Source organism: Benincasa hispida, chromosome 11 (assembly GCF_027475165.1).
Source record: "Benincasa hispida cultivar pf3 chromosome 11, pf3_genome.v1.1, whole genome shotgun sequence".
NCBI classification, from domain to species: domain Eukaryota; kingdom Viridiplantae; phylum Streptophyta; class Magnoliopsida; order Cucurbitales; family Cucurbitaceae; genus Benincasa; species Benincasa hispida.
This window is the reverse complement of record NC_143488.1, coordinates 6851680-6879601: the sequence shown is the minus strand read 5'-3', so window position 1 is coordinate 6879601 and position 27922 is coordinate 6851680. Positions and strand designations below refer to the sequence as shown.

At 31.8% G+C, this 27922-nt stretch overlaps 3 protein-coding genes across 6 annotated transcripts; 2 read left to right on the top strand and 1 right to left on the bottom strand.

Moving 5' to 3' along the window:
• Positions 1-635: 635 nt before the first annotated feature.
• On the top strand, positions 636-5133 carry LOC120069236 (Class I peptide chain release factor). Of its 2 annotated transcripts, none has more exons than XM_039020944.2 (8): positions 636-1028; positions 3606-3665; positions 3758-3840; positions 4059-4123; positions 4215-4248; positions 4418-4488; positions 4589-4693; positions 4794-5133. In XM_039020944.2, exons 1-7 carry the CDS (start codon positions 683-685, stop codon positions 4677-4679), a joined length of 750 nt encoding a protein of 249 aa, XP_038876872.2. In that variant the 5' UTR covers positions 636-682; the 3' UTR covers positions 4680-4693; positions 4794-5133. The 2 variants fall into 2 exon arrangements, with proteins under 2 accessions (XP_038876872.2, XP_038876873.2); XM_039020945.2 differs by having other exon boundaries at positions 639-1028; positions 4791-5133.
• Positions 5134-7400: 2267 nt separating this feature from the next.
• LOC120069206 (Glycine cleavage T-protein family) lies at positions 7401-14596 on the top strand. Of its 3 annotated transcripts, XR_016524551.1 has the most exons (6): positions 8077-8713; positions 9320-9573; positions 9710-9808; positions 9949-10107; positions 10234-10525; positions 11431-14596. XR_016524551.1 is itself a non-coding variant. In XM_039020890.2 (5 exons), exons 1-5 carry the CDS (start codon positions 8241-8243, stop codon positions 10458-10460), a joined length of 1212 nt encoding a protein of 403 aa, XP_038876818.2. In that variant the 5' UTR covers positions 7401-8240; the 3' UTR covers positions 10461-10752. The 3 variants fall into 3 exon arrangements, 2 of the variants coding, with proteins under 2 accessions (XP_038876818.2, XP_090163285.1); XM_039020890.2 differs by lacking the exon at positions 11431-14596 and having other exon boundaries at positions 7401-8713; positions 10234-10752; XM_090307159.1 differs by lacking the exon at positions 11431-14596 and having other exon boundaries at positions 7991-8713; positions 10197-10333.
• LOC120069205 (uncharacterized) lies at positions 11217-14013 on the bottom strand. Its single transcript, XM_039020889.2, has 4 exons — positions 13536-14013; positions 13172-13432; positions 12204-13088; positions 11217-12071 (listed from the first exon to the last, which is right to left on the bottom strand). The coding sequence occupies exons 1-4, from the start codon at positions 14011-14013 to the stop codon at positions 11602-11604; spliced, it is 2094 nt and encodes a 697-aa protein (XP_038876817.2). The 3' UTR covers positions 11217-11601.
• Positions 14597-27922: the final 13326 nt, after the last annotated feature.

The window sequence follows — 27922 nt, the reverse complement described above, 5'->3', positions numbered from 1 at the left end:
TAAAATATTATATTTATATTAGAAATTTAATAGATATTAAATATGCAAAATAACATTAAATTTATTAATTATAATGAAGAGAAAAAAATCGACATACCTTTAGGACCTACCTTTAGTAGGAAAAATAATAGGAGCTCGTGCTGATAACGTGTTGTGAATTTGAGGAGCACAATGAGAACACGAATGCCGACAAAATATAATATTAAAATAAATAAATATAATATAATATATAAAATAAATAAATAACAAAAGAATATAAAAAAATATAAATATATCTAGATATAAAATAAATAACTTAAATAAAATAAAGAAATAAAGAAAATGATAAAAATGATAAAATCATGAAATTTTCTCAATATTTTCCACTAATTCCCAATCTTTTGGATTGCTCACCAATCATCACTCCTCCCTACAAAATCCATAAAATGACCACTATTTAGAGGAGAATTGGCAAGTAAGAGGTGAAATTAGTTGGACACTAAGGATGTGTACTCGTAAAACATATGGACTACATTTTCAAAGATACGTAGGATAGTAGGAGAATGTCATTTGATCTTCTAGAACACCAAGGTTTGGCACTAATAGGCATCTATTTTTATTATAATATTTATAATATGTTTATGATTATTATTATTGTTATTATTATTTTAATAAAAGACAGAAATTTCAATTTTGCCTAAAAATGAAGAACCGTTCATTCGTCTTCCCCAGGCTGAAGGTGGTTTGGAAAACAATGACGGTCATTAGAACCATCACAAACATGATCCTCAGAGAAATCCTTCATTCCCAACCTTATTTTACTCTATCATCACCCCCAATCTTCCCTATAACTTTGCACAATCCCAATGCCGCTTTGCGATTCCGGCTGCGTGAGATCAGTTTCGGTCGTGTCCTATGCGCCGCTTCGGACTCGGCCGGTGCCGGAGGCAAGGTGTCTTCCCGACTGTCTCAGGTTCAGCAGCTGTTGCAAGAGGCGGAGGAGCGCGCTCTATTGGCTGACAGCGAACCCGCCCCTAAAATCACTCTCCGTATGTTTTATTAAACTCGATTACGGATTGAAATGCTACGGAACTAGCCATCACTTCTTTAGTTCTGGATTTGAGTTTGTTCTACCATGTTGATTGGGGTAGTATAGAAGCATATCGAAGGGAGAGCTCGATTGACTATTGTTTGTGTTTTGATAAAGTGATTGTTGCTTTGCTTTACTGACTACTGTGGTTTAGTTCCAGCTGAAGTCGATATAGATTCACTTTTCTACGTCCATAAAGTCTTTTTCTCTAACCCTAAATTTTCTGTGTAGAAAGTAGCTCACATCTATTGAAGCTCGCAGATTCTTTGAAGAAGATGAACTCTGTTGTCCAATGAGTGTTGGAAGAATCGAAACTCCTGGATTTTGTTCAGTTATTAACCTATCTTCAAAGTACATTATACATAAGCCCTATGGAATCGCCTTGAACCCTTGAATGTCCTTTTCCTGCCTGATTTTGGGTCTCTGAAATGCACTCACTTTCAACCAATAAAGAGAGAACTACTAAAGATGTTTGGGATTATGCTAATGCTTATTGAAATTTGGGATTAAGAGGAATCTTAATAAAAGGAGTTTGAAGATTGTTTCTCTTTAAACTCTTGATTGAGAATTTCAGGCTGAGTGATATGGAGGATGGCAGGTTATGGAATTTAGGTTCCCTCTTAACCTTCTCCTGTGCAATTTCCATTGAGAGAGAACTTAGTGGTTGCCGTTCCCATCCTCTGGTTTTCAATCTGTAGGAATGCAATTCGCAGGTTGGAAGAGGATAGATTTTTATACTCTCTTCCTCTTCCTAAGGAACTCTCTCTAGTTCATCATGTGTAAACATATAGAGGGTGAAATGATAGGTTCTAGAGTCTTAGTAAAAGCATAGGTCTTCATATTTGAGTGGAGAAGGAAAACGCACTAGGAGTGTGATTTTTCTTTTGGAATTTTAACATGGAAAGTGGAAAGCTAAGTGCATTGGATACAGTCAAATAGAAGAATCCCAACATGTTTATCTCCTCCTTGATATGCTATGCCGTCCCCATTTTATGTGAAAATATAAGCTTTCCTTTGTGAAGTTCTCAACCTTAAATAGTGTATACCCCATAAGGTGGTTGATTTTCTGGCTCAAAATATTTCATGGAAAGGGCTCCGCGGAAAACTAGCAAATTCTGGATTAAGATAATTATTGCTGCAGTGAATCATTGGCTTGAGAAGTGTTCAATGGGAAGCTTTGGAGATATTCCCAGCCTCTCCCTTAGACTTTTGGTTTGTTTTTTTGTGTCTACATGGTGAACTCATTCTAGGAGCTCTTTTAGTTACACTTATAATTGACATTCTAGCCAATTGAAGACACCTTTACAACTCTTTTGGCCTATGGTAGATCAATTCTTTCTCCCCATTTCCGTTGTTCTTTTTTCTAATTAATATATCATGTTGTCCTTGAGAAAATTTTTGGTAGGGAAAATCTTTCATCATGGAAAAGAGAAACGGGATGCAGAGTAGGATTGAAGACCTAGATTCTTTGTAAGAAATAGACGTGATTTGAAGCTATGCTAAAAGGCATACAAAAAAAAAGGTGCTTGTCCTCGAGAAAAAGGAGCTATTAGTGGCAGGAGAATTCTAGCCAATTAATGTTTGATAGGAGAAAATGGTATTAAAATGAATTGAGAAAGAGGAAGTGAGATGATTTGAGAACGTGGGATGAAAAATTGAGTTACTAGCTTTTGTGGGTGAAAAGAGAAAACCAAATGTTGGATTTTAAGATCAGAAAGACATGCCTGGCAGTCAACATAGTGAGAGATAAATATGAGGCTAAGATTAGAAATTAGATAGGAAACACTGGCATGTTCCAACGGGCCAATAATTGTAGATCACTGTGGAGCTGGCTGAGTTCAAGACTCTTCTTTTCCTATTCTGTTGTGGTATAATGTAAATGGTTTCTTGCATCCAAACAGGAGAGTCGAGAGGGGAGTGCCACAAGCATTGGAGAGATTGTGGATTTTATGCAATTTCGTGTCAGCTAACACTCGATATTGGTGGAGGAGATTTTAGAAGGGAACTCAGTAAACGAGTTGGAACTTGTAACATGAGTTGAGGTAAGGATGTTGAAGCCAAGGCACAACACAGTATAGGAGACATTAGCATCGATTTATTTTACTAGATTCTTGACTTCCAAAAAGTTCAACCTCTCCTTCCCATACTTTGTCCTGAACTACCTAAAATGGCTAATCTCTTTCTTGTAATTTCTCACTAAAACTTTCCCCACATAAAACCTTAGTCCTTTTCCCTCCATTGCAGCAGAACATCAGTAAAATGTTCAAATCATTTATTTCTTTTCCCATTCTTTATATATTTAATTACTCTATCAAATTTTGTCTACGAAGTTGGTGCTAGGATGATTTTGTTGACAAAACACAAAAAGTCTTTGGCTAATATATCCTAAAATGGAAAAAGTTAATACAAATTGCCTGTACTTTCCTAGCCTTAAAAGAAAAAGGTTCCCTCATTAGCAATTGCTAAGACGGTGAATGTGATAGGATTACTCTCAATCAATATCTTCAAGTGTGATTTTTCTTTTCCTGTCCCTCAGACCATGTCACTGTGAATTTTGCAAGAAGTGGTGGGCCGGGAGGTCAGAATGTTAACAAAGGTCAGTTTATTTTCTTTGTTCTGATTGGTTTTATTTCTGCTTTAGAGTTGCTGTTTCTTTATAAGGTATCATTTCTGTAAATGATAGTGCAGTGAACACGAAGGTTGACATGCGCTTCAATGTTAAAGATGCATATTGGCTAAGCGAGAGAATCAGGGAAAGGATTATACAAATGGTTTGTAACTCAAGTTCTGTTCCATATCTTGCCTCTTCTCCACTAGATGATATTATTTTGGAGGCGCTAAACTTTACAAATATCTTCTTTCCGTCTTTCTTTCAAAATCATACATAAAATTGGAAGTGGTTCAAGTGTTCATAAATCTTTCACCATGATATTACTCCTTGATTTCTGTCTCTATCTTGACATGAATATTGCTTCCTGCTTCGGAACAGGAGAAAAATCGGATCAACAAGGATGGAGAGCTTGTAATTTCATCCACAAAAACTAGAACACAGAAGTTAACTTCTGTCCTCATCATCTTTTCTCATTTCCTCCCATGTTTGTTCTACCAAAGAAGACTTTGTTAACTTTTTTCTTCTTTTCTTCAGGGGTAACATTGAAGATGCCTTGGAGAAACTTCAGGTACATTTCCTTCTCATTAGATCCTTCTTTTCTTGTCTATCTGATGGAGAATATATGGAAAATAACATTGTATGTGGCCGTTTCTTGTATGGTAGATTCAGCATTCTGCCGTTGTTTCCTAACTGAATATAAATTTCCATTGAATGGCTTATTTCTATCTGAAAATTAGGCTATAATTGATGCTGCTTCTTATGTCCCGCCACCTCCCTCAGAAGAGAAAAAGAAGAAAATTGCTAAGATGTGAGATCTTTCACCTTCCTTGGTCACTTGATTTCCAAAAAGTTTATGTAGCTCCCGCAATTTGTTTATTGTGAGGTTTACTTTTTGTATTTTTGTAAAGGGCGGCTATTGGGGAACAGAAGCGCCTTAAAAGCAAGAAGGTCCTGTCTGATAAGAAGGCGTTTCGAAGGAGTCGGAACAGTTGGGATTAATCATCTTGCTAACTGTAGAGTTCATCAACATTACAACTTCATACTTCCCAATTTTTTTCTCACAAAGGTTACTGACTTGTTTCTATTTTGTTTTTTCCGATTGGGACTTAGCAGCTTGCTCTTTCAACTCAGGAAGATAATACAAAATCAAAAGGTAATACTATGATTTTCTGGTGCAATGAAGAAACCATTCAGAGAAAAACCTGTTAAAAGCAGAGGACTAGGACTGGGAGATTTGCTTCCTTCTCAGGTGATTTCTGGAAATTTGCTAGAAATAGATACAAGATAACAATTTTTTTTTTCACTTGATTGGTGAATGATATATTTGAAGCACCGGCTTAGATTAAATTTTATAGAACCTCTCTTCTGACGCGACTTGCGAGAACATTGACACGCAATGTCTCGTCTCGTCAGTATGTTAAACTAATATCAATTCAGTTATAGCTTCTTTTTATTTGCTTTGTCGATGTCATATGCATGCCTAAGTTGGTTCATTTCCAAAAACATGATACGCAAAATAAGTAATTTTACCAGGAAGTGTAGTGTAGTTATGCTTGTTGTACTGCATCCTTGGTTTTCTTTTTTTGTTGCTACATAAATTTGTTAGGTATCCAAAGACAAGAAAATAGAAAAGGGTAAAGGTATCTATATCTTTATCTATTCTTCAATGTCATTGAAGAAATTACAATATCAATGGCCTTTCAAGAAGTCTATCTCTCTTCCAAGTCTTACAATAGACACTCACCAAAATGATCCACACCCTCCAAAGAAATACTAACCCCCTTTATTTATTTATAAGCAAGAACCCAGCTCATTACCACTGATTTTGGAAGAGCTTAGTAGTTGGTGAGGGATTCCATGTGTTTCTTTTCCTGAACTCAACAACTTGTATGCTAAAGGAAAGTGGACACAAAAAAGATTTGAGATAGTGACAATGACAGAACTTTAATGGTAGAAGATTTAGAGATTGATTTTCTTAAGAGAGGGAGTAAATACCAAGTATCAATGGGCTAAATTTACTTTGTCAATTGGTTTGAAAATTAATTTTTATGGGCTAAGTTGATTTTGACATTTAGTTCAAGTTAATTGCATTTTAGGGAGCATTTGGCACACAAAGTTTCAGGTAATAATGTTTTGTGAAATTGATAAAACTATGTTTAGGATGTAGAGTTAAATTTTCTACTTGTTTTTGTTTTGTTAACTATTTTATGCAACCATTCAATTAAACTCATATTTTCTTAAATTTCTAATACTTTGTGATACTAACTTAAAGTTTTCACATGTATTTTACAATTTTGTGCATGTAACCTTTGTACTTGAGGTAAAAAAGAATACTATTTTTTATCTTAATCGTATAAAGTACTATGTATGAAAAGAAAATAAATAATAATAATAATAAAAAACAAGTAGGTCATCAAGGGGTTTAGGTTTTTTTTTTTTTTTTTAATGGAATCTACTCGTCAATACTTATTTTAGTCTCAAGTGCAAGCATGACAAAGCAAAGGAAAGAAAGATAATGATTGATTAGTTTGGCTAGTTTGATTGAGCATGAAATTATAAATTGGATTGATATAAAATCGCTCGGATCCAAATCCTAATCTAATTTAAGTCCATAATAAAAAATTTTACTAAAGAAGGTTAGAGGAATTGTAGGTCAAAGATCTAAAGACTCGAAGATTGAAGTTTTGAAGATTTGAATTTGATGCCTTTATGGATTTTGGATGTACGGTCGATTTAGTGTACTTATATATTCATGCTAAAAAAATACCGTTATTTTGTGAATGTATGACTTTTAACTTTGATGTGTATGTATGAATTTTGGATGTATTTTGGATTAAAATGGATCCTTTTCCCTAAAATCTTAAAATAAAATAGATTTTTCTCTTGAAAAACTATTTTGTAAGAAGATTATTTTAAAACTACCATATTTTCCTAATAAGTAATAAGTTTTAAACTGTGCAACATACACGATATAAATTCTCAAATTGTGGTATGGGAGATCAAAGGGACTTTAAATACAAACTGTATAAAAAGATTTTTTTTAAATCTAAAATAAAATATTATAAAGAAAATCTAAATAAATAAATATTTATACATGTCGAGGGATTATAATTGAAATAAGGAACGAGATCTTTTAGGGAAAAAAAAAAAAAGTTGAATGGGTTTCGTTTGTACGCTAACTACTTTTGCAAATTGGCTAACAATTTTTAATACTATCCTAATTGAGAGAGTAGAAGCGTTCATGTGTTGGGTTAGATTGGGTTGAAAGACTTTTTAGATCTAACTCAATTGTTTTAATTGTAAATTTTTTCAATTAAAATGACCCTTATTAAAAAATGAATCCAATTCAACCTAATCCAACCATAAAATATTTGAGTTGAGTTGATTCTGGTTAATCGGGTCATGTATTTAAAATTTTGTTCTAAAAATAAGTAAAACGTAAATATATAAAAATCTAATTTAATTGTTCTTATATATTAAATTAAGATTAACAACTCAATTTTAATTTATATAGTGAAAATTTCATTTCTAAAATGCAAAGAAATTACTTTTATGAGTTACTGAAGAATAAATTATTAAAAAAATATTAAAAGTAAATAAAATTAAAATTAATATATATATAAATAATTGTGTTATAAGTAATAAAAAATATATTTTAAAATTAATAATAAACTCATGTTGGTTCGAGTTGGTTTGGATTATATTAAGTGAACTCTTACCAATCAAATCATAAAATTTTTATTTATTTGAACCTAATCCAATTCAAATAAATTGATAATCGAATTCAAATCGTACGGATTGAGTTGGGTTGATCGGTTTTTTCGAGCCATCGAATTTTTTTGAACACCCCTAATCGAGATGAGTAAGAAACCGAACCATCGGTCCGGCCAGTTTTCTAATCGAATCGACGGTTCGGTTGGCCGGTTCAACCGATCCTTTTTCCATTCGGCATTCCCACCTCTCTCTCTCCTCAGTCGTTTGTTGTTCGCCGCTGGTATTGGTGCTGATCGCCGTCCGTCCCTAGTCGTCGTTCGCCGTTGATGGCTGTCCGCCGGATCGCCGTCCGATTATCTTCTTGATTCCGGGTCGTCGTTGCTAGTCTCCCTCATTCCCCTCTCTGTCAGCCCGGTTCTCGGATCCTCGGCAGCCGGGCTCCCAACGAGTACTCATCGTTGCTGGATTTTGCTTCTTCTTCGCCGGTGCACTATGTTGGAAGAACCTGGACTTTGGGGATATGGGGACCAAAAGAGTGTGGCCATTGTTGTTGGGTCTGGGTTTTATTCCGTATTGACCCGATCCGACCTTCTTTGGGGATAGGACCTGTTCGGGTCCTGCCTGTCGCAACCGACCCGACCCAATTTCACCGTGTGTCGACAGTAGCTTCTCAGAGGACTTTCATCAAACACATCGCAGAATGTTAAAATCTCAAAGCTTTCCATATACGTGGCGGTAAGTTCATAGCTCCTCTCTAACACGCGTCATTTCCCACAATTCCCTTCCTTTGATTTTCACTTTAAGCAAACCCATTACCATAATCGCACAAGAAGAACAATCCACAAAATGCACCGTTCAACACTCACTTCCCATTTCTGCAAATTACTCGCCAATGGATACAAAAGCCGTCGTGGGTTTTGTTCATCCAACACCCATTCCCACTTCAACAACGCAGGTGGGCCAATGGCCGCCCATTTGAAATCTCGCTCTGTTATTCGATTTCGGGGTCCCGACACCGTCAAGTTCCTTCACGGCCTGTTGACCAACGATGTGCGGCGGTTTGGGGAACCCCCAAGTGATAAAACGTCATCGTTGCCCACCCCCAATTTGGCGCCGGTGTCGGTTCTGCCTATGTATGCGGCTATGTTGACGCCACAAGGGAGGTTTTTATATGATTTCTTTTTGTATAGGCCGCCTAGGCCTGAGGAGAAGCTTGATCGGACTGGCTCTGGGCCTGGTCCGGCCTCGGATGAGCCGGTGGAATTGATGGCCGATGTGGATTCTTCTGTGTTGGATGAGCTTTTGGTGACGCTAAAGAAGTGAGCTCTTTGTTAGTTCCTTTGCTTAAACTGTTCTTTCTTGTTTTGGTTCAAATTGTTTGTTTGTTTGATGATTTTTTGTTTTGAGTTTGGTGGTTTGATGGTTTGATTGGATTTAGATAAGTTGAATGATACCCTTTTAGAAATGCTGAATATGATTGAATTGCAATGTTTTTGGTCCATTTTGAGTCTGATCATGTTACATACAATTTTCTTGTGCAGTGATCATTGCCCTTCATGATAGATATCCTCTAAGTTGAAGAACTTGTAGTTGAATGCACTGGTTCTAGCAGTTTCTTAAGTTGGAAATGGCTTGTTTGAGAATTCAAAGCATACCTCTCAGAGTAGGCTGGGTATCGAGTTTTCAAATAGATTTAGGTTCTTGGGAAATAACTAATGAAAGATTAACGTAACTATGGTAGTTTCTTTTTTATATTGGGACTAAAACAAAATGTTCGAAAGTTGAAGGGCTGAAGCATAGGTATTTGAGATTTAGGACCAAAACAAGATAACTATAAGCAAGAAAATTTAATAGGATTTAATCATATATTTTAATAACTTATCGCCCTATAAAAATCCATTTTTAACTTCCATTATGCTTTACAGATACCGCTTAAGGTCCAAGGTTGATATTGAGAATGTGGCAGAGGAGTTTTCTTGCTGGCAACGCTTTGGTGAAAAGCTTTCTAGAAAAGCTTCCTCTGCAGAGGAACCAGAGGCTGCCAGTGTTGGGTGGGGTGCTAATGTTGATCCAACAGCAATGTCAGCTTCGCGTGGGGAAGACATTGGTTGGCAATGGTTTCAAGATCCAAGATTGGAATGCCTTGGTTTCAGAGGGATTTTTCCATCTAACCAAACACGTATGTTTCCCTCATGCTCTAAGGGGTCTTATGAATTTTTTAGTACTATGAAGTTAATTGGATTATGCTTTCATCATATGCATGGATTCTAGCCAAGATTCTTCTGATAGTGTCTCCCGATTGTATTTGTTTAAAGCTCCCCTTATTGAGGCAGATAAAGAAACAGATGAAGATAATTATGTACTGTGGAGATTGGAGAAGGGAGTTGCCGAAGGTTCAACTGAGATTCAAAAAGGTTCATTTTCATGTCTCGTCGTTGTATATGATGGTTTCTTTATGTTTCGGTTAGTTTTCTACTGCTAAGTTGCATCAAGTGGCTTGTGAATGTCGAATGCTTAGATCTTTTGGTTTGGATCGTTTTCTATTATTTTACAGGTGAGGCAATCCCTCTTGAATACAACTTGGTGGGTCTAAATGCAATAAGTTTCGACAAAGGCTGCTATGTAGGGCAAGAGCTTGTCGCTCGCACACACCACCGGGGAGTTATCCGTAAACGTGTGGTTCCTTTGAAGTTTCTAAACGACAGAGGGGAAGGTAACCAATTTATTTACTAATTGGTTCAAGCCTAGCTTAATGTTCACTGTCACAACCTTGTTTATCAGGATTCTTCTTGCCTGTTAAAGTCTTATAACAGTAAACAACCACTTGATTCTGCTTCAGATGTAGAGCAGAAAGTATCATCCGGATCGGAAGTGATCAACTCTGCATCCAACAAGAAAGCAGGTAATGTGATTGCTGCACTTGGGTATCGTGGACTTGGTCTCTTGCGCTTGGAGGAAGCTTTCAGAGGATCACAAAGTTTGGCCATACAAGGTCTTGAAGGCGTGAGGGTTGAAACCGTCAGACCGGATTGGTGGCCGGCCAAATGGTTTCAAGAGCATCAATAACACAATACTGCTGGTGCATAGAGTTAGGGAACTGCTAAGTTTGATCGATTCTGCATATCTTTCAGGCATGGTTTTGTTTATTGTCAGCTAGCTCACTAATAATTCAGATGTATGAACCTTCAAAACTTTCAATTATAACTTTAGAGGTTGAATAATATTTGTATTTAAACCCAATTCTTATTTCTTGAAATTTAGATGAGATTTAAGTTTTGTTCAGCAGGCTTATGTATGGGACAAAAATCCCACATGAACATCTTTCTTGTTCAAATTAAGTCCTATCACTTTTGGTCTAGTTTGAGTTTTCTTAATTGACCTTTAAAGTTATTCTTTATTCTGATCTTCCAAGCTTCAAAGTGTCGTGTAAGATTAATATGAAGTACAATGATTAGGTGCAACCTAATCAACCATTTAACCCCGTGTTCCTTTTTCTTGACACAATTATTATTATTATTATTATTATTTTATTGAACAGCTGCTTTGAGCTGCTTCAATTCAAACAACACCCAGAAATAATATTTTCTTAGAAAGTTGTCTGGGTCAAGTCTACACTCAAGTAGTTCGATAGAGTTTTGAATGGTGTCTAGGTCTCAATTTCCTTTCTAGAATTGGGACAACTTTCCAAGGGATTTGTAATCCAAAGGTATTTTAAAACAAAGGGGGAACTCTAAACCATCTTTCAGCACGTTGAATCCTTTTAAACCTTCATTACGCAGGTTGAATCAGTTATGGAAAAATAACAAGAATTATATTATATTATTTTGTATAATTTAAGGACTAAATTTATACTTTGAAAAATGAAATTCAGGAACTAAAAGTAAGATTTAGTACAATTTTTATAGGAATACAAAGTGAAGTTCTAAATTGCAGGGTCATTGCGAAGTCATGTTATTATACATCTTGAACCATAGAGACAGATTTTTCCCAAATTTACATGCCCTTCTTCCTCATTAATGTGCATCTCAATTTGCAGGAGACTCAACTTTCAGTTCCTGCCTTTCTTGAAGCTTCCAACAATGGAAGCTTCATTGAACATCGTTCTCTTCTGTCGGTGTATTCTCAAACAAGCATCCTGTCGGTGTATTCTCAAACAAGCATCGACTCTCAACTACCCAGAATGTGCTGCTCCTAAAGCTGAAGGTAACTAAATTTTGGTAAGCTCCTCTATCAAATCTTCAATGGTTGGCCTATTGATGGGGAGCTCATTGGTACATGATAGAGCAAGATTTGCTAGCTTTGTAGCTTGGGATTCTGAGAAGTTTCCTTTCAGATTTTTGTCAATAAAATCTTCGAATTTGCATACTTCCGCTTCCAGCAGAAGAGAGTTTGTAAGTCTCCGTGTCCCTGAAAGAATTTGAAATATGATGACTCCAAATGCATATATGTCGCTCTTCTCTGTGAAACGACCGATCGTAATGTATTCAGGTGCAAGATATCCCATGGCTGCACTGGTTTTAAGAGACGAAAAGATAATGTCATCTGCAAGAAGTCTGGAGAGGCCGGAGTCCGAGATCAATGCATTGAACTGATGGTCAATGAGAATCTTCTCAATCGATATGTTCTTGTGAACCATGGCTGGTTTGTTTGCTTCTTCACGATGTAAATATGCAATGCCTGTTTAGAAAACAAGAAACCAGTCTTAGAATGAATAACGAAAGGATCGTCGGTGGTTAGCATAGATACTGCTCAGGTTTTTACAATCTAATAATGCCAGGGTCAATAGACAGGCTGTGTAGAGAAGCAAACCTTTTGCAATGCTATTGATGATAGAAACTCTCTTAGACCAGTCAAGAACAAGGCTGCTACCGTCTTCGACGTCTAAATACCGAGACAAGCTTCCTCTCGAAGCAAAGTCGTATACGAGGAAGAACTCACCTCGGCCCCTGGAACAACAGAAGCCTCTCAAACTAACGAGGTTTTCATGTCGTAAAGAGCTTAGCAAGTTCAACCCTCGAAGAAACTCGGCTTCTTCAGACTTGCAACTAGTCATATTAATGCTCCTAATGGCTACAGAAGAACCATCCTTCAAAACTCCTTTGTAAACCATTGAAAAACTGCTTCTACCAAGCAAGTTAGCCTCAGAGAAGTACTGAGTTGCAGATTCAACCTCTTCAATATTATAAATGAACTTGCTGAGATACTGAGACAATCCCAATCCTTTGATCCCATCAGCTAATGAATCCCATCCATGGGAATACTCAAGACACACAAGCGGCGAAGCACTCTTTGAGTAGAATTCCCGAGCCTGATCCGTACTAAGCCGATCATCACACGAAACAGACGAGTTGCCAATCTTCTGTTTACGACGACGGTACCAAAACACAGTGAGAAACAAAGACACCATCAGAATCACAGAGACAATAAGAACAGCAGAAACAACAGCAATTTTTGGAACTCTTGTGGATTTTGAGCAATGAAGTTGATTACAATTAGCATTGTAAAAGTCAGCAGATTCAGGGATGTTCTTTTGAGCTGTGCCTGTGATATTAGGTTCTGATAGAAATGGCTGAAACACATCTCCTTTCATATTTTGATTGTCAAAAACAGTACAATTCCTCACTGTAGTAAACCCAACTCCACACAAACCTGGATTGTTCTCTCCTTGAAACCCTTCATTCAGCTTCCTCAAACCTTCATTTCCATTCAAACAAACGGATTAAACAAAGAAAACCCATCAAAAAGAAGAAAACAGAGAAAGAGAGAGGGATTATTACCAGAAGGGACATGACCAAAGAGGGAATTGTTTTTGACATCAACAACTTCCAACTGAGGAATTGTTGATATTTTGAAAGGTATTGTCCCAGTTAAGTTGTTGAAGCTCAAATAAAGCCTTTTAAGCATTTCTAAACTTCCTAGTGATGTGGGGATTTCACCACTTAATCTATTGTGTTGTAAAGCAAGAACTGTTAGCTTCTTCAAAGATCCTATCTGAGTTGGTATTTTCCCACTCAATTGATTGCAACAAACCTGTAACACTGCACACAACACAAACTTTTCTTTTCAATTCTCTGGTTTTGAATTTGGTTCTCTGTTTCTAAAGTTGCAAGTTTTGAATTCAAAATCAAGAACAGAACAAACCTTGAAGACTTGAAATATTTCCGATCTCATCAGGAATATCACCGGTGAGGCTATTAACATCAAGATAAAGATCAGCAAGTTCATTCAATCTAGAAATCTCTCTAGGAATTTCTCCAGATAAATTGTTGTAATGCAAGTACAGTCCCGACAGGCATTTCAGTTCTGCCACCGCCGGCGAAACCTTGCCGGAGAGTCCACGTCCCTGCAACGATATGTTGGCCACCTTCCGGTGTTCGTTGCAGGCCACGCCGACGAACTTTCCGCCGCAAGGGTCGCCGTCGATTGTCCAAGACCTTAACACTCTGTTTTCTGGGTCTAAAGACGCCTTCAGCTCCATCAGCGCTTTCACTTCGGAATTTCCATAAACAAGCTGTGGAAATGAAAATGAAATTACAAACAATATAAAAATGGCGGAATTAGCGAACCCCATGATTGTTCTTCTTGGAAATTGATTGCGATTCAACACTCCCTGTTTCATCGTTCTATGAAGAGCCCATTTAGATTTTTCTGAGCTTCGTTCTGTTTCTCAGATTCTCTGAGTTCCCACTTTGAATTTCTTCTTATTTTTCAATTGGGTTTCATTTTCTGAACTCTGAAAATGGATCGGAAGAAGGAAGGAATGAGAAGAAAAAGAGAGAAGAACAGAGTGCTGTAAAAAGGGAATTCAAAAAAGAGGGGTAATTCGGTAATTTGACATTGTGGGCGTTTAGTCGTGGGAGTTGCTGACGAATTCACATTTGGATTCGAGTTTAGATTTGAAAGGAAAAAGAGAAGTTAACGTTACCGGGGATGCGATGGCTGTGATCTTTTAATGCAATTTAAGCCGTCGATTGCAATTTTACGCTTTGACGTGGCAGCAATTGGGTGTTTCAATTTTTGTGCCTTTTGAGGTTGAAGTGCTCGTCGGGTGTCTTTCAATTTTGGCAAGTGTTATTTGCAACTATTTGATGTCGTGACTTCAAGGCTAGTCATTTATGATGTAATAAATATTATTGACTATTACTTTTTTTTTTCATTTTCTTTTGGCTAAATTATTAAATTTAAGTAGGGGTTTACATGGATTCGATATTTTTTTTAATCAACATGAAAATTTGGATTGGTCGGGTTGACTACTCGAATGATCGAATAAGGTTTTCAACCCAATCCAACCCATTTCTTAAAATTCAGGTTTGGTTGGATCGTCGGGTTATTTTTTTTTTCTTTTGTTATTTCATTTTTTATTAACTTAAAAAATTTAAATTTGTATACAAAACATATTGATAATTAAAATTTCATAAACTCAAATGTTAAATATCAAAATCAAAGATATTTATTACAAACTTAATACAAACATCAAAATATATATATATATTGAAAATTCGGATTGGGTTGAGTCAACCGAATTTTTAAAAGTGTAACACGAACTCAATCCAACCTCAAAAAAACATATAAAATTCCAATCCAACTCTTACAATTTAGATTGAGTAGTCTTGATTGTTCGGGTTATTGGATCGTTTAAAACACTTCTAAGTTTAAGGGTATTTAACATATTATCGCAATTTTCATTAATATAGTAAAAAAAAATTAAAATTTAATTAATCTATTGAATTTTATATATAATAAATTCCTAAACTTTTAATTTTATGTCTAGTAAGTCTTTGAATGAAATATGTTGAACAAGAAAAGATGATGGTACAAAATATCAAATTTAAGGATCCATTAGACTGTTTTAAAAATGTGAAGACTTATTAAACTTAAAATTAAAGTTTATGAGATCATTGGATACTCTTAAAAGTTTAATTACGGGTATGTATTTAAAAATTTAGAGACTAAAATTATAATTTAATTGTTTTTCTTCATAAATTCGTGATAGAAATCGAGTATAAGGGTCTAAAAAGAATATAAGTAATTCAACTACTCAAGCATATAATGTCAAAGTTCGATGTATAAATAATTTTAAGATGTTAAAATTTTTATTTGTCATTTAATGTTGAAAAAAATAATTATATTGAGTTTTAAATCCTTAAGATATTAATTTTAGTTTTTGAACTTAAAATTTGAGTATTTACTAGACCAAAATACTAAAAGAAAATTGAGTAATCTTAAAAAATACATTGTAAAGGTTAAAAGTTAATAAAAATAAAAAAATAAAAGTTATTCAGTTAATATTTCTTTAACATTATTCAATAAATATTGTTAGAATTTAAATTGAGAAATAGATTCCAATGTCATTTACTCCCTGTTTTATTAATGTAGTTTGGTGTCAATTTATCCACAAATTATCAATGTGACAATATTAAACATTTTTTTAAAAAAAAATTAAAGTAATGGTATTAAATATCCATCCATCCAACTGCTTCATTTCACAGCCCATCATTTCCATCATAGAAAGTTCAACTATTGCCTAACTTTTTAGAGATCCTCTTAAAAAGGGAAAAAAATCTTCTAACATTATTTATATATATATATATATATATATATAAGAAAGTTTGATTCAAATGTGTCCCTAAAATTCTATATTTGCCAAAATCAAACATCACGCAAGTGATATACAAATGTCTTAGTTACTAGGGGACGTTTCATCCCTTAAGTTGGGTTAGGTCGGATCATGGGCGGGTAAAAAAATTCATTTAGTGTTTGGTTTACCAATAATTAAATAGATTTATTAGTTTGTTAATTGAGTTAACTCACATTTTTTACATCGTTATTCGCGTCAACTCTTTCAATTACTCATTTTCTATAATAATTACCAACTCAATTCAGTTCTGTGCACTAAACACAACCTAAAAGGTTTGTGGTACAAATTTCATACTTCTATTGCATTAAAAAAAAATGTTATATCTTTTCATTTTAATTTAAATCAAATTTCAAATATTTTTGTTTCTAATAATTATTTAAATTTTCACCATTAAATTTTTCATTGTTCATTTAGCAAAAACTCAAGCCCATTTAAAAAGAAATCTAACTTTTTTTTTCTTGAAACAATTCAAGAACTAACTTACTACATCTTATTTTTTTATTTGTTAGATAAACCAATCGAAAGGGATTTTTTTTAAAAAAAATTACGACAAGTAAGATTATAGAGATTTGAACCTTGGATTTAATAAGTAAGAATTAGATATATTAATTAATGTCAAGCTATACCTACTTTTTTTAAGTACAATAACTATGTGGATGGAAAATCGAACCTCCAACTTCTAGCATCAAAGGCCTTAGTCAAATACCGTTAAGTTATACTCACTTGGATCAGAAAGGAAAAGATAAAAGTATAGGTTAAAATATAATTTTAATGTATGTATTTTAGGTTTTATTACATTTTAGTCCATATACTCTCAATTGTCCAAATTTAGTCAATACTCTCATAGTCATACATTTCAAATTTAGTTTAGGTTAATATTTGTTGTTTTTTTCTTTAAAAAAAAAAAAAAAAGAGTTAACATCTGTATCGATATTCCTTTCATAAATTTTAAAAATATAATAATGAACTAAAGTTGAGATTTTTTGGAAATACAAAATCTAAATTTGAACCATTGAAACTATCGAACTTGAAGTAAAAGAACGAAGAAATGGTATTTCAAATTTGTGTTAAATAGTTTAGTGGTAAAAATTTAAATATTATAAATTGAATGTTTGAAAATTTAAGAACTAAACTATAATAAAAATAAAATTTTAAACTTGATGGAAATTTAAACAAAATAAAAATTAAATCAATTTAAAAAAGTACTCATGAGTTTTTTTTTTTTCTTTTTTGTTGGGACAAAACATATGAATATGAATTTCTTAAATGTCGTTATATGTTAGAAACAAGGAAACGTCATATATCACAAGGCTCTTTTGAAGATAAATTTTCTCAATTTTTCAAAAAAAAAAAAAGCCTATTCAATTCATTAATTTCGAATGGACTCATTTCTAATTCTTGAAAAAAAAAGGAACTGGTGGGATGTTTTCAAATTAACTTTTCAAACAAGCAAATTAAAAATAAAATTAAAATAACAATTTATAATTATATAAAATAAAATTAAAACCTTTTGTTTTCTAAATTTCATTATTTATATTCCATTTACTTAATAATAATAAATTAATGTATTACATGTAAAATTTCAAAAGAAGACTGGGATTCTAAGTCATAAAAAACTTGTTCATATTAAATAGGAGGTTAACATTTACTAATCATTTAGTATTTAATAATCAAAATTAATGCGAATCGTTATAAATAAATTAAATTAAATTAAAAAAAATGTAAGATAAAATAATACCATTTGAAAAATATAAAAATTTAAAGTATTTTAAAGCAATCAAATATTAAAATTGTAAATTCGACATAAAAACAAGCTATTCTATATAAAGATAAAAATATGGGGAAGTTTTTTTTTATTTTTTGTCCATGAATTTTCGAAATTGTATCTTCTTAGTCCTTAAAATTTTAAGAATTTGTGTATTTAAATTTTTAAAAATTTGTACATTTGGTCCTTAAATTTTTAAATGTACATTTTTAGTTCATGAGTTTTTAAGATAAGTTTAAAACATCCTTATAGCAATTTTTTATTTTAAATAAAAAAAATTATATATTCTCTCTAAAATTATTTTTCTAATTAAAAAAGTTATATAATTATTTAAAATAATAATAAAAATTACTTCAAGAACCTTTTAGATCTATTATTAAAAATTGAAGGTTAAAAAATATATTTTGAAAAATTCAAAGACAAAATGCAGCTATTTAAAGAAGAAAAAAACTTTTGAAAATTTTAGAAACAAAAGAACTCAATATTAAAAATTTGAAGACTAAAGTGGTAGTTTTCTAAGAAATAAAAATAACCCTAAACAATTATGAAAGATGCTAAAATTTAAAGAAAATAAAAAGTATAAAATGACAGCAGTCTTCTAGGCAGCTGACATTCTTGGGATAGTCTTTAGGTCAACAAGGGGACCTAACATTTATTATTTATTATTATTATTTAAAAGAATATTTATTTATTTATTTTTAAATTTTGAATAGAAACCTAACATTTAATTTGTTAGAATATAGTATGGGCTTTCTTCCACATGGTGTTGACATTTCTATGTACCATTTAGAAAATCAATGACCTTTGTTTGGTTTCCAGCTTCATTAGTTAGTCTCAATTGTTGATTGGTTGAAATTTGACTTTTATATTTATTACATTTTTTATTTCAAAATTAATTAAAATTGATATTTGAGCCCTGGTATAATAATTCAATTGATAGTACTATATGTTTGATTAATCTTCAAATTTTGAAACAAAATTTGAGTTTATTATTTACTAGCGTCATTCACTTCAATTCATATTACTTGACTTTCGATTTAATTCCAAATTAGAGCTATTTACTTTCGAGAGGAGTAAAGTTTGTAACTTATTTGGTAAATGACTTCCTGTAATTGCATAATATATTTTTTGTTGCTAGTATTTAGGCATCTTTTTTTGAGTTAGGGCTCCAGATACCTATAAAGAAAATTTATTAATTTTTCAGCAAAATATAATCAACTTAACCTGTTATGTAGGGCAATTCGAACATAATTTATTGATTACTATTTCAAAAGTTTATAGTTAAATCTTAAATCACCTATCATTATCGATTAAAAAAGACATAATATATATAACTTTAAATATTTGTCTTGATATATACTTATAGTCCAATGATCAATACAATTTTATATCGAAGTTTTGTTAAATGATTTATTGAAAATAAATGGTCGGGGAAAATGACTTTTTGACAAAGTTTTAAGGATCAAAGTATAGAAGATTTAAAATTTGGTTAAATATATAATTTAGTCCCTATGATATTTTGATATATTTTCTAATCGATTTCTTAATATTTCTTAAGCAAATTTTAATATCCACCCTTTATAATATATTTCTTTTTCCAGCTAAATCTTTAATGTAACAAAATCCTAAAAGTTCATTGACAAAATGTTGAACTAACGTCAAAAATTGCTTTTTGAGTGAGTTGCAAATGCACTACATTTTACATTTTAATTTGATGAAATAGACATAAAACTGACCTATAAAATAAAAAGAAAAATAATTATCTGTACAACATGTAATACCCTGAATTTAGGAGGGGATATGAATGAACCAATATCACCTCTGAAGGAATCGTGAGGTCCATTGTAGAAGCGGGAATCGTTTCTAATTCCCAATTTTCATATAATTAAAAATACAAAGGAAATATTATGCAATTCACAGACTAATTTTACAACACGCAAAAAGAAAGAATTAATGTTAGGAATTACATACTCTTGAAGAACCGATTCTTCGCGAAATCCCTCCTCGATCTGTCACGAACAACCCGACTACTAACACCCAATGAATACACCACCAAGTGAAGCCTTACACCACCAAGTGAAGCCTTACACCACCAAGTGAAGTCTTCCGTATTCTCTTTTGGGCAGAGAATTGGCAGGAGGTGCGGGCTCTGCTTCTTCTGGAAATGGGAGAGAAGAAATTGAGAGGAAAAGTTTCTCGGATGAATTTCTATAAATCTTACAGAAAACCTTTTTTCTCACTTAAGAGGAAGAAGACGAATAATTCATCAAAACCTACCCCTTCTCCATACGTCTTGAGATAATTAAGGAGAGGGAAGTTATTTCCCTCCTTTTAATTTTAAATTTTAAAATTAATTTAATTTAAATAATAATTATATATATAATAACTAACTTATATATGTACATATATATATGATATCATATATAACACATAACCTATAGTTTTTATATTTTATCAAATACAATATAACCTATACTTTTTATTTGCTCAATAATATACGACATTTAATATAAATCACATTTATACTAAATTTAATTTCATGAATCCAATCCATATAAATAGTATTTGATTCATATTCAAATATTTAATTCCTCTCAAAATAAACTCTATATTATAATGTATTAATTATATAACATGCAATTAATTTTAATTTTAATTTAATTATATCACATATAATTAATTTGAACAATTCAAATTAATCTAAAATTAATTCTCAATATTCCCAGTTGAGCTACAAAGAGGACCTTATGGACCTGTAGATTGAAGCTTCTATGGTATTTGAATGATTAATTAAAGTCCTTTAATTAAATTACTCAACATCCATTAACTGCTCGACAATTACACTCTTCACACTACAAATATATTTCTATATTTATTGGATATTACCAATCAACAAAGTGATGACTCTTCACAAATTGCTCGTAAGTACAACTAGGTCAAAATTACCATTTTGTCTACGTAGTGATCCCTCTAATGAATAATAAGTCATAATCCAACTATGACCAAACTCCTCTCGAACTAAGAGAGGGTGTGGCGTCACATTGTTCAAGTCCCAGAATCAGCCAAGTAATTTTTCTACTTATCCCAATATTAGGGAATGAGTGAATTCTGTCTTGTGTAGTTGTGTTCCCAGCTCCCCTGTCAGACGAAAATCCCCCAAATAGTAGGTTTATTGAGTCGGAAATTTGGCCACTCTCACCCATACAAATCAAATGACCACCTTTATAGGCAAGAGTTCACAACTCACTTAGGATTCAGGTCATGTCACCTATGGTTATCCTGGTGAAATGTAAGTCCACATGTATGTCTCTACATACATGTTTAAGCTATAAAAGATAACCTTAGATGTTAGTTTATTAGTTTTACAAAAGATAACCTTAGATGTTAGTTTATTAGTTTTGTGAGTTAATGCTATTAAATGTCGAATAAAATATTGCATATTTTACCAAATAAATAAATTTATTTGTACATTACAATTACAAACTATAAGACCCATGAGATTAAGGCATCAACCCTAACAACCTCTGAATGAGAGAGATTGATGAAAGTATAGTTAATAAAGGCTTAAAAAAAATTGAAAATTACTATCTATACCAACAAGATGCATCTTTCTTTTTTAGTGGCTCAATCATAGGAACTTCAAAGTCAAGCATGCTTAACTAAGGACAATTTTTTGATCGGTGACCTTCTAGAAATTTTTCTAAGAAGCATGTTAAAAGGACCATAGTAAGATCGCAAGTAAGTATTAGGGCCACTAGATCTAAATCCTGGACCTAGGATGATATGTAACAACTAGTGGAATTTTCTACTAACTTCTTAATTGGATGTACTTTCATGTGTCTAATTGTATTGCATTTAAAAGATAAGTGGTCTTAACTCTTAACTAAAAAAATTTAGCATATTATAAAGTCATTACACACTCGTTGTGTCTTGGTAAATAAAACTACATATGAGCAAAATTTAAACAATATTAATTTTTCTATTTCTTTACATGACTCGAACCGTAAACCTTTTCGATAAAACAGATCAAATTTATTATTATAAAAAAAAATTGAATTGGTTCAAAGACCCAACATGCATTTTTTTGCATTAGACTCTTTCATTAACTATTATAAATATAAGTAAGTTAGTCTACTATATTTTTTCTAAACAGAAAAAAGGGAGATGGTTTTATGTGCTCTAATTCATTAAAATAAGACTCCCTTTGGTTGTTATTAACATAAATTTTTTTAAAAAAAACATAGTGATCTAAAGTATAAATGGTTGGAATATTTAGGTAGATTCACATATCTACATTATAGACACTTACTTCGACGATATTATTAAAATTACTAAGGTTAAATTGGAAATTTTGTCTCTGAACTTTGAAGTTTTTGTATACTTACTTAGTTGTTGAACTTTCAAAAGTGTTTAGTAGGTCTTTAAACGTTCAATTTTGTGTCAATAGATTGTTAAACTTTCAATTTGTGTCTAATAAGTTTCTGACAAATTTAAATTTTTTAAAAATTAATTGATATAGATTTGAATATATGTCAAATAGAACCTTAAACTTTCAATTTTGTGTCTAGTAGATTCTTAAATTTTAAAATTAAAAATTCAAAAGTTAATATCTCGTTTAATAATCATTTTTTATTTTTTGTTTTTAGAAAATAAGCGTATTGGCCTAAATTTGTAATTTTGAAAGCTTTGAAACCAAATGACACAAATTTCAAAATTAAGGGACTAAATTTCTGCACGTGCTACAATGGTATGATATTGTCCACTTTGAGCATAAACCCTCATGACTTTGCTTATGGTTTCATTCGAAAAAATCTTATACCAATGGAGATAGTTATCCTCACTTATGTACCCATGATCATCATTTTATCTAACCAATATAGGACTTTGATCGCATTTCCAACAATTCTCCTCTCGAACAAAGAACCATTGAGTCTCCCCTCAAATAGTCATCCATTCGTCTCACTTTTATCTTGGTTAACTCCTCTTCATCAAAGCACGTCGCCTATCCAACGAAGTTCAACCACGGATCAGACCATGACTACTTAAAGCTCCATACATCTTTATGAATCAGATAGCTACTAGTAAGATTGAACTGATGAAAAATGTGTTCAAAGATGATCATGATCCACCCTAAAGAAAATGATAGATAACTCAAAGAAGAAAAGCTTAACTCGATGCCTATCAACATCAGATAGGTGTTCTACCTAGAGAAAGGATTTCTAGGTTTTCTGTATAATGCTCGAAGAAAGAGTTACCAGCTGAATCAAACCAGGTCCAAACACGATGCAGGGTATAACATAAATGAGACTGTTGATCATTATCTTTCTCGATGCTTTTTTTGGGTTGACTTACCAAACGACCCAGTAGTGATCGATGACAAAATGGTACGAACAAATCCAATGACTTGGATTTAGTAGTTTGATATCTTTCTAAATGGGTGTGCACCATGGTTCTGATACCACTTGTTGAGAAAAATCTTCAACTTTACTGCATGAATAAGTAAAATAATAATAATAATAGAGAATTTTTTTTTAAAAAAAAAAAAAACAATAAAACTAGGAAATCCAAGAATTTGCATGGAAAACTCTTAATTTTGGAGAAAAAATAATTCGCTCTCCAACCCCAATTATAAGAGCTATACTACTCACACCCTTTAATCTCACTCTTAAGCTAGAGAATACAAAAGGGAATTTAATTATAATTAGCACACTTGAGTTTAAAGTGTTTCTAACTAGGACAATTTGAAACCAAAGGCATAGATTTCTTTTATAGTGTTTAGAGCTCATGATTTCTTTGAACTTTTTCAATGTGGGACAACTTCACTTCTAATATTTTGTCAAAACTCAACAAATTTCACCTTGGCAAAATATTTGAAGAATCTACGGCTTCTGCAACGTCCATTGTCTTTACCAACAATCATAATTCTCATCTCATAGAATTGTAACTCACTTCACCATAAAGAATAGACCACTAGAAAATTGTCGATAAACTTTGTTAAAATTTATGATGCAACTTTCACCTACTTGACTCACTTGGAAGTTCTTCAACCATTGATGTAACTTCCACCACACAACTTGCATACCCTCCAAGTTAATGTATGTATGTAAACTTATGGAACTGCTAACACCACATCCTCTATCATGGTAAGCCGAACGTACTAGAAGGATGGGTAATTTTTTCTTTAGAGAAAATCATTGTCTTCCCTGATGAGAAAGACAGTGTTAGCATTCAATCCAGAGCTCTTTGACGAACTTTTTCTATTTTTCATGTGCCCAAACTGTCGATTCCCAACAGCCTATCTTTTGCTTGAAAACTCTCTCCTTGACACCTTTACTAGAATCACCCATGAACTGCATTAAACCACCATCACTGCTTAACTAGCACTTATGTAACCCATATTGTATCAATACATCCTTGACTTGCACCTGCCACAAGTCGAAGTTGATTCAGCCATCAAATTTTCCCGCATCAAACTTTATTTAACTCATTAAGCTTGACACATCTGTTTCACTCCTAGCAAATCAGTGAATAGTGAACAACCCAAACTATTCACAAATTGCTATTCGTTTCAAGAATTCTTTTCTAAAACTATGAACCTAATGCTCTGATACTACCTGTTAGGAACAACGACCCCTCAACTATCTCCACAATGGTATAATAATGTCCATTTTGGGTACAAGTCCTCATGGCTTTGTTTTTTGTTTCGCCCCAAAATGCTTTATATCAATTGATTTAGTTATTCTCACTTATATATCCATGATCATCCCTTATCTAATACATGTGGAACTTTGGTTGCATTCTCAACAACAACTTGTGATTGGACACTTAAGTGGAATGTACAAAGACGAATATAGCTCAAGATGTATCAAATATTATATATATATATACACACACCACAAATTTCTCCTTTTTCATTTAAAGAATAGATAGCTTTTAATAAGTTTTAAAAAGAGATATTCCTTTTGGTTCAAATATTTTATCTTTAATATTTTTTTGAATTTGAAGTATTGAAATGATTAAAAATCAGTTAAAAGGACAAAAGTAGGAGCATCTATGAAACTTTGGATTCTCTTTGTTTAATTTAGTGGAAAGTTAAAGAAAAAACACAAAGCTAAGGAAAAGTTACTTTACAACAAACTCTCTGGCGGCAAAGTCTTTTTAAGAAACCTCTTTCAAATGAAACCCTCATTCAAGGGGTAAAATTGGAATGTTCAAAAAAATTGCATTTCAACTTTTATTTTAATTTTAATGCGTGTGTATATATGTAGTTGAACATGGTAGTAGATTTTAAAGTTTTATATATATATATATATATATAAAAGAGATTAATTTGTGTTTGGATGAGTAAAGTAGTTTGATTCAATGTTTTTTTTTTCCAAGTAGAATAATTAATGTTGGAATTATAAAAAAGAGTTTAATTTATGTGAGAACTAAGTTGATTCGGCCTATACTTTTAAATATTATATTGTATAGAAACCAAGTTTAAATGATTATTATATGAAGTGTTTCAGATTGAACATATCTTTAAAATTATTTAAGAAGCAATTAAATTTATAATCAACGTATATAAATGTGACAGATATATAGAATAAAGGATTAGTTATTAATGTAATGTTGCCAACCCAACTATAGGATATAGACATTGAAATGCATTTGAAAATTATTAGAAAACACTTTATTTGAATCAAATTTGCTCATTTTTATAATGGTCCACTTGAAAAGTAAATTTATTGTTTTATGGCTTTCCATTCTTTTTCCTTGTTTGAATTGTGTTGATGGCACCAAAGAAAAATTTATGCCCATCATTTTCCTTCTTCACTTTATCAATATTTTTCCTTTTTATTATATATATATATATATTATTTCTCTTTTCAAATTACATTGAGAGAGAATGAGAATATGATTTCAAAATGATTTGAGGAAAAAACATTAATTTGTGATAAAAGAAAAAAATCATGGAAAGTTCAATCAGATCGTTTATGACATTGACTTTTCTTTATTACGATACTACATATTATATATATTTCACTATATGTAGTTAATTTTAGAAATTTAATTTGTAAGAATATTCAAATGGGTCTTTTTTTTTAAAAAAAATTGTATTTGTGTGAAATTGATTATTATGCCAAGTAAATGAAGGTTCTATATTCATAGGAAGGGTATTTAAATATAACTAATTATATAATTATAAGATTATTGGATTGAAGAATAATTATGTATGATAAAGTAATTGACGAAAAGTGCATGTCTAAATATATCCATGTATTCAAATATTTATCATCATAGACTCTCGTGCCTCGTATAAAGTATTAATTGATTTTATTTATAAAGTATCTTGTGGTAATAAATGGATAGATAAGATAAGTCAAATATATTTAATACATGCACCGTGCTCAAAACTTTTTAAATTTATTAAAATTGATTTTGTGTTCAAATTTGTTTAAGATTAGGGATAATGATAGTTTAAATTAAAGAAAGAGGAAATTAATTGGGTGATTTATTAGTGGCAAGTAACGTGGAAAAGTTGATATGGTGCTTAAATTTTCAAAGGCACCACCACCATTTGCGATATGATTGAGAGTGGAAAAATAAGTTGAAAAAATATATATATTTAATTAATCAATGGTTAAAATAGTATTTTCATCCATTTTATTTAATTTTAATTTATATATTTTAAATATCTAATTTTAGTCTCTATACTTTTCAATAATTATTAAATTTAGTGAACACGTATATTGTGCATGAAAATTAATAGGAATTAAAATTGAAAATTTAAAAGTATAAAACTGTAAAGTATAGATTTTAGAATGTTAAATCAATTTACTGAAATTTCAAGTTTCATCGATAGTTTGTCACATTTTATAATTAGTTATATGTATTTTCTTTAATGTTTTATGCTCTTTCTATTAAATATTTGATACGATGATATAATATTATTATTTTATTTTATGGACTCCAAATTTTTAACTAGAAATTTTCTTGATTTCCTTCCCTTCTTTAACTAATTAATTCTTTAAACTAAAAAGTAAATATAATTATTGTTTAAATTGTTACGAGTAGTTGTGAATTTATTAAATTAGCACCAAGATTTTCTTACACCCACTTTGTAATTGAATGCTATGTTTGACAATGATGGGTGTCCAACTAAATTGATTGGTTTATTCCATCTATCCCAAATTTAAAGCGATAAAATTTAAGTAAAAATCAAACATTAAAAGATTATAAATAAGTATGTTAATCTTCCCAATATATACTTGACTACTTTGCAATCTTAAATTGTTATTTTCTTCTAATTAACACACATACACGTATAATCTATTAATTAATTGGTTTTTTCTAAAAAAAAAAAAAATTACAAATTTTATCCAATTTTAGATGAGAAAAACTTGGGTGCATTTAACCCTTACTACATCTAATAGAAAATTGTCATCTGGTAGTTTGTTTTTATTTTTAAAAAAATTATTAAAATTTTAATTTTTTACGTATAAAAAATTGAGGAATGTGAGATTAAGTGGAGCCTAAATTATACCTTATTTTAGAATATCATATAATGTGTTTAATATGCAGGGTGAAAAAAATATCATGAATTGGGAAAAGAGAGAGAATTCATAAAGGGTAAAAGAGAAATAAAAATCATGAGTTTTTCCTTTTCCTTCTGTACCTCTTTCTTTAGCTCCATTACTTTTGGAGGTTCAATTGGTTGTGCCTTTTCATTAGCATATGATGATAGTATTTGGTTGTTTTTTTAAAAAAATTATTCTTATAAACATTAATGTTGAATGGGAAATTTTAAATAATAAAAAATTATCATGTTATTTCTGAAATTAATTACGATATTATAAATGATCAAATTTGGGACTAATTAAAGATTAGACATATGTTCGAAATTGAAACTGAAGACATAAATTGACAAATCTCGGTGTTTCCACGTATTTTCATCGTGACCGTTGAATTGAATAAAATAATTTGGTCCAATTTAGCATTAATATTTTGGCTCAATTCCTATTCAACCCAAAAATAAGTTTAATTTGGCTCAAAGACAACTAGTCCAAATACAATTAGTTGGGTCTAATGGCCGTTCATGGGCTAACCAAGTCCAAGCTCATAAAGCGCACATAAAAACTC

Bases quoted from the DNA above. Each gene is read 5' to 3' on its own strand.
- LOC120069236 (XM_039020944.2), top strand. From the start codon at position 683: ATGAAGAACCGTTCATTCGTCTTCCCCAGGCTGAAGGTGGTTTGGAAA. The intron at 1,029-3,605 runs GTATGTTTTATT...CCTGTCCCTCAG, and splicing joins CGCCCCTAAAATCACTCTCC to ACCATGTCACTGTGAATTTT. The intron at 3,666-3,757 runs GTCAGTTTATTT...ATGATAGTGCAG, and splicing joins AGGTCAGAATGTTAACAAAG to TGAACACGAAGGTTGACATG.
- LOC120069206 (XM_039020890.2), top strand. From the start codon at position 8,241: ATGCACCGTTCAACACTCACTTCCCATTTCTGCAAATTACTCGCCAAT. The intron at 9,809-9,948 runs GTTCATTTTCAT...ATTATTTTACAG, and splicing joins TTCAACTGAGATTCAAAAAG to GTGAGGCAATCCCTCTTGAA. The intron at 10,108-10,233 runs GTAACCAATTTA...ATTCTGCTTCAG, and splicing joins TCTAAACGACAGAGGGGAAG to ATGTAGAGCAGAAAGTATCA.
- LOC120069205 (XM_039020889.2), bottom strand. From the start codon at position 14,013: ATGAAACAGGGAGTGTTGAATCGCAATCAATTTCCAAGAAGAACAATC. The intron at 13,089-13,171 runs GTAATAATCCCT...ATGGAAATGAAG, and splicing joins CTTTGGTCATGTCCCTTCTG to GTTTGAGGAAGCTGAATGAA. The intron at 12,072-12,203 runs GTTTGCTTCTCT...TTTTCTAAACAG, and splicing joins CATCAATAGCATTGCAAAAG to GCATTGCATATTTACATCGT.